Source organism: Leptonychotes weddellii, chromosome 4, assembly GCF_054177405.1.
Source record: "Leptonychotes weddellii isolate Sample4059 chromosome 4, ASM5417740v2, whole genome shotgun sequence".
In the NCBI taxonomy this organism is placed as follows: domain Eukaryota; kingdom Metazoa; phylum Chordata; class Mammalia; order Carnivora; family Phocidae; genus Leptonychotes; species Leptonychotes weddellii.
The window spans coordinates 66,007,460-66,019,741 of NC_138372.1; the positions used below are offsets into that span (position 1 = coordinate 66,007,460).

Sequence of the window (12,282 nt, forward strand, 5' to 3'; positions counted from 1 at the left end):
TCACAGGTAATAATCACTATCACTAATTAAGAAAGCAAATGACAATCCGCTGCAAGGAAAAAATCATTTGGAGAAAGCTGTATCATCTCTCGTCAGAAACTATAAGGGAACAGGTAGATGTGTGCTTGCAGATAAACTGAGCAAGCAGTTTACTATGTTTACTATGAAATATAAAGGTTCTATATAAATTTTTCACAATTATCTTCAAAACCTCACCTCCTTCAATTCCACCCCCATCCCCCCATACTTCCTAGGCTACAATCCCTCGACTCCTCTTCCCCTTGCCCAAACATCGCATTTTTTTCACCTCTTCTGTGCATTTAAAGAGGCATTCTGCCTAAAGAGCCCCTTTCCTGTCTACTCCACACCACTCACGCATAATCTTCAAGATATAGTTAAAACACATGTTTTGTGAAGCCTCCTCTCTCGAGATAACATAAATTGTTCCTTTCTCAGTGGTTTTTAGTCCATTAGAGCAGTGATCACATCGTATGATATATCTATTTTTCCTTCTATGCCATTGGATTATAATGTTGCCAAAAAACAGAAATCTTGTTTGTATTTTTAGGCCTAGCTCTAGTGCAGCATTTGATACACAGTAGGTGCTCACACTGTTTTGATTTAAAAATTCAGTAAATGTAAAATGGAGGTTGTAATACCTGTTATATCTACTTGAGGAACAAATGAGATATGTGTGTGAAAGTACTATCAAATCAATGTAGAGATGAGGATTACAAAGATGACTGTTAGTATTATTCACCATTTTCTTTTCTGTAGAATCTCTTCCCAGCAACCAAAGGGTAAATTGAGAAAGAGAAAGGACAAAAAACAAAAACAAAACAACAACAACAAAAAAAACAGTTATTTTTACTAAGCACTTTTATGTGTTGGTACTGTGCGAAGTCCTGGAGTTGAAAAATGAGTAAGAGTTAACTGTTAGGTAGAAAAGTACATGTAAAGTGTTCAGGTAGACAAATAAGTGCCAGTGCAAAGCCATATTGTAGGAAGGCTGCATGGCACCTGAGAATAAACAGTTTTGCTAGTGCACAAAGTATGTCTCAAGATGCAGATGAGAACCAAAACAGTCTAGACATGCTAAGAATTTTGGTCTTAAACTTGAGCGTAATAGAAGAAGCTGCTGAGTTAACCAACTGAGAGGTTAAATGAAGAATGCATAAAGACTATCTTTGGAATCCAACTCCCTTCCCCAGCTTCCTTTCTTCCCCATCGGTAAGGCCACGACTACCACCTACAGGTTTAATCCTATTCTAAGTTCAGAGAAAAAAAAATTGGTCCTTTGGGTTCCACCTTCAAACAGAGCTTCTCATGAAGCCTAAAGAAATCTCGTAAGATAAATGGTATACATTTCAAGGTAATACAAGTTTTCAGGAGGTGGTAGAGCACACTGGTAGAATTTTGGGCTCTGGTTTAGATCACCTGGCTTCAAATCTGGGCCTAACACTCATGAAGTGAGTGCTCTTGGCTTGTTCTGAGAATTAAATGACCTAGCACTGACTAGCACATGGAAAATGCTAAATAAAAGTGAGCTGTTATTGGGGTGTCTGGGTGGCTCAGTTGGTTAAGCATCTGACTCTTAGTTTCAGCTCAGGTCATGATCTTAGGATCATGAGATCGAGCCCTGCTCTGAGCCCAGCATTGGGCTCTGCGCTCAGCAGGGGGTCTGCTTGAGCTTCTCTTCCTCTGCCCCTTCCCCATGCTCTCTCTCTCTCCCTAAAAAATAAGTAAATCTCTTTTTTAAAAAGTGAGCTGTTATATTATCATGTAAAAGAAAAGTTTAAATGTCTTAGACTCACTCAGGTTCTCTGACTTTTAATTCTATACTCTTGCCAGCCCCAAATGGCAAGTTAAAACTTGTTATAATGATTTTTGCCATAGTTCCAATAATTGAACTCCTGATGTATTCCTTTGGTCAAGTTGTCACCTTCTGCCTTGGGCAGTTAAGGTGGGGGAAAAAACATTAAATTTAGACTCAAAAGACCTGTGTTCAAATTCGAGCTAAAAATAATTGTGGCTGTAATTTATGGCATAAAACTCTGGAGTCTTAATTACCTACTTCATGTGTTACGAGCAAGCCCTAAATTGATTTTTAGGGAAAATCTTACCTCTGCCCATGGTCATTTCCTATTTTTATATGGATATACATATAATTTTAAGATTCTATTTTCATTGGGCTCCTTACATTTTATAGAAGTATGTGAATCTTGCTTTTGGCTCAGCTAACTGTTAAAGCACATGGCTCTTAAATTTATATAAAATATCTGCAACTTACATCTCTATCATGAACATAAGCTTGACTGAGAGAATATATTTCTGAAGATATGGCAGAAGTAGCAGTCTGTTTGCTTCAATGAATAATCTAAAATTTATCAGATCACTACATATCTGGAGTAGATTATTTTGGTCTCCACAGAATTGCTTTTACTAAATTGTACTTTGCCTACATTAGAAACTCCAGTGAAACTCAGAGTTAAATTCACTGAATAAAAGTGAGTAAGTGGACAAATAATACAATCACTTATATTTTTAGTATAATAAATTAGGTATTAAAATGTTAGCAGCAGGGTGCCTGGGTGGCTCAGTCAGTTGGGTGTCTGCCTTTGGCTCAGGTCATGATCTTGGGGTCCTGGGGTAAAGCCTTGTGTTGTTAGGCTCCCTGCTCAGTGGAGAGTCTGCTACTCCCTCTCCCTTGCCCTCTGCCCCTCCCCCCTGCTCATGCACACACTCTCTATTTCAAATAAATACATAAAAAAAAAAATCTTAAAAAAATGTTTAGCAGAATTAGTGAAGTGCAACTACTACCTATTGTTCAGGATGTTTCCCAACCATTTATTCAATTTTATTCCAGAAGTAAAATATACAGTTACCATGTGCTATAACATGGTATGGTATGATATTTAGACCTATCTTTATCGAGGCAGGCCACATGGTATGAAAGAGTATTCCAAAGGAGAGAAGTGGCTGTTCTGTCATACTTTTGAAGAAACAGAGTCTTAGGTATCTATTAATGAGACAGACATAAATACAGATGTACACGTAAATCTGTAGAAATTTGTTATTTTAGGTTATCATAAAATTTAATTTTTTGATTCATACTCCTGGTCTAATTTGTTTATCTGGTGGGAAAATACATTTGAGCAAGTCTGATATCCAACAATGATGCTAAAACATCTCATTTTTCTAAAGATTTTCAAATGCATCTAACAAATATAAACAATATTTTATACGAACGATAATACTTGATACTCACTCTAAGCCCAGGAAATCCCGGAGGACCAATGCTACCTACAAGTCCCTACATAAAAGAAATGTACAAAGTTGGTTAAATACAATTGCAAACTACTAAGAGCATTTTTCAAAGTCAAAGACAAATATTTCTAGAAAAAAAATATGTCAAATTTTACCCTCATGCATCCTCCTAAGTGTAAATCTCTGGTGGCAGTTTAAGTTCTTCAAAAATGCCCCTGGCACCATGCTTTTGGATGCCAGGACTACCACCTAGCCTAGGATATAGATTGTTCTGTGTCTTTTATATATCTAATAAAGGAAGTAAATCCTATAAGTATTCAGCATTATAGACATAACCAACCTATGTATTATATAAAAAGATAAGTTGTCAGTGTATAGAGTTAGAAGAGCATTTTCAGATGGTTTAAAACACTACCCACTCTCGAAGTATAATATTTAAATTCTCTAAACTTCAGTTTTCTCATTATAAAATAGGAATAATAACATTTGGGGATGCCTGGGTGGCTCAGTCAGCTAAAGTGTCCAACTTTTGATCTCGGCTCAGATCTTGATTTCAAGGTCGTGAGTTCAAGCCCCATGTTGGGCTCCACAGTGGGCATGGAGTCTACTTAAAAAAATAAAGGAATAATAACACTTGTTCTCACTGATGTAAAGATCACAATGAAAACTGTTATAATGTACAAAAGGTTTTGAAAAATTTCTCACAAATGTAAGAAATTACCAATATCATTAATTATATATATAATAAATGAGATTTTAAATTATCAATATTAATTTTTCCATTTGATTTGTGATGGTCTTTTGAACCTGTCATTATAGTCTTTATGATCATTCCTAATCCACTCCATGGCAGTGTCACATGATACAAAGTACAAGAACGCCCCCCCCTTTTTTGCATTTCAAGTTCTGTTTTGAAAATAAGGTATAGTAAAAAATATAGAGAATTATAAGCCAATAAACTAAAGCAGCCAGTTTATTATTATATCTTAAAGATAGTAAAGCCTGAAAATGCTCTTCAAGAAGCATTATATTTAAATAAAGAGCAGATTTCAAAAAGAAATATTTTAAACCCTAACAATCTTCATGTATGTTTAACTGACAAAAAATTAAATGAGATGGCTTCACAGTAGTTATGCAAATACATAAATGGTATTAAAGGAAAAACTAAATAATGCTTACTTTTTACTCTTGAAATACTCTTGCCCCAGAATCAAGGGCAAGAAAACTATGGTAAACATTCTACTTAAAACATCATTCAGGTTTTAACAATTTATTTGGAAATCAGTTCTACTCTCATCTGCCAAGACTTACAACAAATAAAACTTTGGCTAAATTAACTGAATAACTAATAAAGTTATAATTTAGAAAAATAAATTAAAAAGAAACTATTTTCTAACACTTTAAGTATAAATGCTAGTAATTTACCTGTATCTAAATATAGGAACTACTCCTAATTTAGGCTATAAGGATTTAGTGATTGACTCTAATTCACCTTAAAATCTTATTAAAAGAACATGTGCATGGAATAGATTGGAGAGAGCTGATAGATGTTTACTGAGAGCAAAAAAAAAAAAAAATGAAGATTTTTCTACCTAATGTCAAAAAAACAACAATCCATCATCATTCTTTGATAATATAAACTAATTATAGAATAGTAACTCCTTAATCTGAAAATAATAGCTGAATAATCCCAAAGTAGAAGACTTCTCTAGAAATAAATACCCAAAAGTCAGGTAAATCAATGACAGGCTTGAGTCAAAAAGAGCAGTCACTGAGTGCACAATTTTTACATGAGGCTTGCTAGGACCTTCATGTACATGAAAGGCTTCCCCTCATCCCAAAAATATACAAGCCAGTATTATGATTGTATATTTCTAACATTTCACTTACGCAGGTACATTTAACATGGTCACAACGATTTATTTTACTGATTATCTCCCAAGACAGAATTGACTCAGAACATCTTTATCTTTACAAATTGGAATGTGCACAGAGGTCTCAAAACTGTTTGGCCCATCGTGCTTATTTGAATGTCATAATGAGGACGGCTAGTGCAGGTGCTGTGGTGTCTGAATGATGCCAGATCGCAAGGCTGGACCACCACAATGTACTCACAGGACTGCCATCAGGGCCAGCAGGGCCTCTGTCTCCAAAGTCACCCGGAAAACCCTGGCCCAGGGAAAAAAGAAGAAATGCTATTAAAACCAAGATGGATAAAGAATTCATTTTTTGTGCTTTCTGATAAGGAACTAATAGGAAATATTTCTTTCCTAAGCTCTAAATTATAGTGCAACAAAAACTTGTATTTGTTTTGTATAATACTTCATTGATTTTGTTCAGTACAATATTTCTGTGTTTTACAAAAATTATTTTATATGCCAAATAACATATACAGAAAGTGAAGTTGGAGAAAATATACATTTGTTCGTCACTATATAAAGAGTCACCGAATGAGAGAAAACATAACAAAGATTTCTGCCTGACCAATCCGTTAGTTATCCCCGTGATTTCATGCCATTCCTAAACCCACATCACATAGAATGAAATGGCTAATGTTATTTAAGCATGTATTTAGCACATTTTCCATGTGTTAGGGCTTTAAACACTTTATTATATACATACTACTTCTTTTTATCTTCATAACAAGTCGAATCAATGAATAGTCATATCCTCACTTTGCAGTTGAGAAAACTGAAGCACAGAGAGCTTAAGTCATTTGCACTCACCAGTCATGAGTGGGACTGAGATTTGAATGAAGGAAGTCTGAATGCAGAGTCAGTGCTCTTTCTCCTCATCTACACTGAATATTTTAGTTCATCATTTCAAGATATGATAAACATGTAACAAATATCATTTAAGTACTATGTTATTGGGGAAAGCCATAATGCACAAAAATCCTGCAACCACAAAATGCAGTGACACTGAAAATCAAGTTTCCCAAATGCCTACTGAGGATTCTACACTGTAAAACTATGAAGGATAGTAAGTAACACACTTTCTTAATATAATATATATTCTTTTGTAAAATAACTCAGTGACTCAGTTACTCTTACTTTATATACTGAAATTCTTCTCTAAAGATTTGCCACTAGATTTATCAACTTTAAAGCTCACTTTTTAAAAGCTACTTAGCAAAATGGTTTATAAGATTTATTATTAACATTTTAAAAATATTCCTTTTTAAAATTTTTGTAAGACTAACAGAAATAAAAGTACATTATTAGAGTCTTCTAATCTCTTTATTTAGGCAGTTATTAAATACATATTTAATAGATTGCCAAAAACCACTGGTTCACTAGCACAAACTTGAATGGGCAAAATTTAAAAGACAGTTTAGCAATGGAAAAAAAGGATGATGTTTCTAAGGCATAGTTAACTCATACTAGAAGCAGTTTTTCTTATTCTGTAATCAGAGGATAATGCAGAAACCATCTGCGTAGTCAAACATATTGTAGCCATACCCCCTTCAAAGTCAGTTGAAGTTCAGGCAGGCGTTTTGCTTTCATTGTCCTTGGAAGTCAAATTCTGTTGTCAACAAGTTCACATGTCTGCAATATATCACACTATCCGGTATGAGCTAATAAGGGTATTTCCAAGTATTTATGATGTACAGGTAATGGAAAAAGTGGAGGAAAATTCTGTAATAAATCTGAAACATAACAGATGATTGATTTTTTAGATAGATCATAAGTAGGTTTTTCAAAATGTTCAGTGAAATAATAAAGACTGGGGTACATATTGCATGATTCCATTAATGTAAAATGTCCAGAACAGGCAAATCCAGAGACATAGAAAACAGATTAATGGCTGCCTCGGGCTGGTGCTGCAGGGAGAATGGGGCAGTGACTGCTAATGGGCACAGGGTTTTTTTCTGGGTGAAGAAAATGTTCTAAAATTAGTGTGACAGATACACAGTTTTGTCAATATAATAATAACCACTGAACTGTACATTTTAAAAGGGTGAATTTTATGGTATGTGAATGAGATCTCAACAGTTTTTCTTAAAAAATGAAGACACAATCAGTCTGAACAAGGAGCAGAGAGGGACTACTGCAAACATCTTTGGGGACTCACTCAGGATTGCCTAGATGTGCTATTTGGGACTGAGTGGCCCCATCCTCATCCAGTAGGAGGAGCTGCTCTCCAGTCCAGCTTTCCATAAAATTAGTGGTTTCTCCGCGCCCTCCCGCCCCACCCCAGGAAGGGAAGGGGAGAGAACTATGATCAGTTCTTCACTTATGACAAAACCTGCACTAGCATAATAAATAATAAAATACTTATTAATTTCAACGTCCTATTCTGATAGTTCAACATTATAATAAATATTAGCTGTTCAACTTGACTTTGTCCCTGAAACAATTTAGTTAAACTGAGTAATACCTACTTTTAAATTTTTTATGTATTATTTCTCCTCTCACTTTACTACCCATTAAATATTTAATTTCATTCTTAATTCTCTAGTCTAGACAGATCATTTGTTTTATTATTTTTTATCCTTCCTATATGTTGACCATTGTGTCATCAACTTCTGAAATAATTCCTATTAAATCTAGATATATTTTCCTGTTTAATGAAATATAGCACAGTTCATGCCACAAAAAACAGCATTATATTTGGCTATATACTGGACATATACTTTCTTTTATTTTTTTAATATAATTTAATTTTATTATGTTATGTTAGTCACCATACAGTACATCATTAGTTTTTGATGTAGTGTTCCATGATTCATTGTTTTCATATACTTTCTTTTAAAAAGCATCATGCCAATGTTTTATGTTGTTGAATAAGTCATGTGCTTGCTGTTTATCAGTTGTTATTTCATTTCTAGTAATTACATGCATGATTTTTTTAAATGCAGGAGAGTTTCTGTATTCCTTTAATTAGGAGCCTAATGGTTTGCAGCCACAAATCTCCATTGTAAAAAACTGATCTTAAAAGATTGGTTGTGAAACATGGAACAATAGCGACAAAACACTTTGCCTTTGAACTTAGAATACAAAAGATAGCTTCTACAGTTTCTCCATTTGAAAGAATTTGTTATAAAATAAAATACCAAATTTTCTCTCGCATTTACCAGTAGAAAATTATAACCATTAATTTAAATCAAATTGTGCTTTCCTAGGAATGCCTTTACACTGCCAAAGGATTTAATAACCATTTTCCAGGGGTATCATCCATAGGGAAGCTTGAGTTTTTGCCTTTCTTGCCCAATTTGCCAATTTCATCAATGTAATAACTGTCTACTAATGGGCAAGCCAGAGTTGCACTGCTTCTTCTGTGTTGTGCATAATTTTCTTTCTTACATTTTAATCGTTTTGATGAGTCATAAAATTTTATCTTATGAAGAATATGACATTTCAGGAATTTCATTCAATCTCTTGCAGTCGTGAATAATGTTCTTGCTCACTTCCACTGTTGGATCAGTAAGAGTGGACAGACTTTAAGGTGACCTCCTATGATTCTGACCTCCTGCTATTCTTGCTTTTGTGTGACACCCACCCTGTGAGTGAGAGTGGGACTATGATTTGCTTATTCTAACAAACAGAATATAGCACAGGTAATGGGATGTCACTGATATGATTATGTTATACTATATAAGATTCCATCTCCCACATGACAGGGAACTGTGAGTGATCTCTAGGAAATGTGGACAGTCCATAGGACTTAAGGGTGGTCTATAGCCAAGAGCCAGCAAAAAGCCCAGGGCATTTAATTCTACAGCCTTGAAAAAATGATGTCTTCTCACAACCTGAATGAAGCTGGAAGTGAACTCTTCCCAAGCCAAGCCTCCAATGATCGTGCAGCCAGCTGACACTTACTCTGCCTGCAGCCTTGTGACCCTGAGCAGAAGACCCAGTTAAGTAGTACCTGGACTCCCGACCCAGGAGAACTGTGAGAAAATAAATGGGTGTTGTTGTAAGCCACTAAGTTTGTGGTATTTGTTATGCAGTGATAGAAAACTAATAAAATTGGTAATTAAATCTTTAGGTAGAGATTGTGTAAAGTCCTATTTGCAAATTTTACTAAGTGGTAATGTTTAATATAAAACTACTTACATTGTTTCTAGATATTAAAAATTTAAATAGATCACCTCTCTGAAGACTTTCTATGGATTTTTTTATTTTCTATTGCAAATTATAATTACTATCAATATTAGTTAAATTAAAATTTTATATTTACTTAAAATTTTTTAAATTTAATCTAATATCTATATTTTAAAAACTTCATCATTTTAGCATTTCATATTCATCTAATTGTTAATGCAAAACTCATGCTTCATGAATTTTGTGTTTATAGTTATGAAATGCAAATTTAGGAGTAATATAAATTGCTTAATAATGCAAAATATTTCAGTCTCTAGGTGCAGCTATTGAAAAGACTGCACTAGTTCTATTACCTCTGAAACCATAAATCATAACAGAAAAAGAAGGAAGAAAATAGAAGTCTGCATTATCGGGAAACAGTACTTCTTTGTACAGGATTCTATTGCATTCATACTGAAAGGAGAATTAGAGAAGTTAATTAATTCATCTTTGCTCTCACCTAAGTGCTTCTACTTCCTGCTTAAATCTCACCACAATCTTGAGCAGTTTCTGTCTCTAATTTTGGCAGTTGTACCACCTACAAAGCTTCATAGCATTCAGACATGAGATTATAGGCCACAGATAAGGAGAAGAATTTCTCTGAGGCCTGAAGACATTAAATTGTGATAGCCAGTCTCAAAGATGGACCCCCATGATTCTCACTTTCTGATACTAATGCCTTTGTGTAGTCCCCTCCCATTTTGAATCATGGCCGGCCTATGTGACCAAAAGAATATACTTTGGAGGTTAGGTCATAAAAGGCACTACACCTTCTACCTTGCTCTCATGGACCACGTCATTCTGGTGCAAACCAACAACCATGTCCTGAAGACACTCTAGTTGCCACATGGAGAGGTCCCTATGGAGAGGAAATGAGGCCTTCCAGGAAACTAGCACCAAACTGGCTGGCCAGCAAGTGAGCCCCCTTAGAAGCAGATCCTCCAACACCAGTCAAGCTTTCAGATGACAGTAGTCTTTCCCAAAATCTTGACTGTGACCTCATGGGAAACCCTATGCTAGACCCACCCAAATAAAGCATTCCCAAGTTCCCAACACACAGAAACTCTGAAAAATAATATATATTTATTGTCATTTTAAGCCACTATCTTGGAGTAACTTGTTATATAGCAATAGATAACAGTAACAAGAGCAGTTGTCTAGGATTACAGGTCATATTATACCAATGCCAACTGCTGGATCCTGAGCGACAGGGCACTCATGTGTTTTGTTTTATTTTTAATACATTTATTTATTTGTGATGTACAGAGTCCTCAAAAGTATAGCACCCAGATCAAGTTTCTCTCTTGCCTGGGTCTAACAATGGTACTGTTAATCAAACATGGTAGTTATCAAACACTAAGAACTATTCTAGACTTTGTATGCCTGAATATATGAGTGGTATTAATATTTTAGAGCACAGTTACTAAACTTGGTAGTATATCTAAATATCTTGAAACAGTGGAAAACTTATTGCTTAGGGAGTCTAGTAAAATCATTTTCCTAGTTCGACAAAGAAATTAGAAAAATACTGCATATAAAATAATTAGGAAAGTATGAGGACCAAAATAACTATAAAATACTAATGACTACATTTACGGAATTTGAAAAAATAAAAGCAATGCAAAATTTTTCTGTTAAAGGCCACAGTTAACTGTGAACATACTTTGTTCTTTTCAGAGAACAATGGTTTGGAAACAACATCAATCTAAAGTAGAGATAGGGCGCCTGAGTGGCTCAGTTGGTTAAGCGACTGCCTTCAGCTCAGGTCATGATCCTGGAGTCCCGGGATCGAGTCCTGCATCGGGCTCCCTGCTGGGCGGGGAGTCTGCTTCTCCCTCTGACCCTCCTCCCTCTCATGCTCTCTGTCTCTCATTCTCTCTGTCTCAAATAAATAAATAAAATCTTTAAAAAAAAATAAATAAAGTAGAGATAAATAAGAATTATCATAAAAGACATATACACTAAATAAACATTACCAACAAAAACAGGAATTCAACTTTTTATAAGACTAAGCAATGAAAAGAGAAGATCAGACTAACTTCTCTAGGGTTAGAAACACTAAAATAAAACCTGGTAGTTGCTTCTACACCTTTTACACATGAATACATATTACCACGAAATTGTGATATTTTTAAATCCTTCAAAAATAAAGTACAATATCTATAGGAAAAGGCTAGAGTGTGAAGTACTCTGTGAAGATTCATTCAGTCTCTTCCCCTTTCTTTTCCTCACAGGTAGGACAATTTGATCCATACTTTAAGGGTCAACCATTTTCTTGTTGGTTGAAACTAATTTTAAACTTAGGTAGGAATTTAAGGAGCTCTAGCCCAATTCTCAGAGACTTAGCATCAAGTCAGACTTACTGTTTACCTAGTTACAATCTGGGCCTCAGTTCTCAGATTCAAATTCCTGCTTTGTTCTTAAAGACTGGTTACCATCTTGTACTCCAGTTGTGGGAATTGCAATCTGCCTTATTCTTGTGTCCACGAAGCAGTTTTGGTATACATGTTCAATCCCTTGATCATAAGGGCCCTAAATTTATTCTTGCCATTTTCCCACACAGGGAATACAGTCCCTGAATTCAAGCCAAGTCTTATGGCCATATTTGCACTCACATTCCTGACTTTGATAACCTACAAGTCTCTGAATTTTCTCTTATGTTATCTGCCCTGAAAATAAATGCCTGCCTCAATTTCCACCTGTTAGTGTTATATCTCTATGAAATCATGCTCTGCCTGGACTTCCTTCAAATTATCAGCTGTAGTTCACTGGGTGTCTTTCTTCTCTATCTCTCCCAACCTGGAAGGTAGGTTTAATTCAAAGTCCTGGCCTATTCCATATGTCTTGTCAAGCTGTAGGTAAGCAAAATATAGTCACTACAGACTACAACCAGTAAGTAAAAATCAGAAAATACATTTTTTCTGAAAGA

The 12,282-nt window shown here is 35.1% G+C and overlaps 1 protein-coding gene across 1 annotated transcript in view; it reads right to left on the reverse strand.

The window, feature by feature from the left end:
- Positions 1-12,282, reverse strand: part of COL24A1 (collagen type XXIV alpha 1 chain) — a 358,042-nt gene that overhangs the window by 238,561 nt on the left and 107,199 nt on the right. Inside the window, exons 13-14 of the mRNA XM_081817091.1 lie at positions 5,383-5,436; positions 3,269-3,313 (exon numbers count right to left, since the gene is read on the reverse strand). Of these exons, the coding sequence (XP_081673217.1) occupies positions 3,269-3,313; positions 5,383-5,436 (99 nt within the window). The remainder of the gene's footprint in view (positions 1-3,268; positions 3,314-5,382; positions 5,437-12,282) is intronic.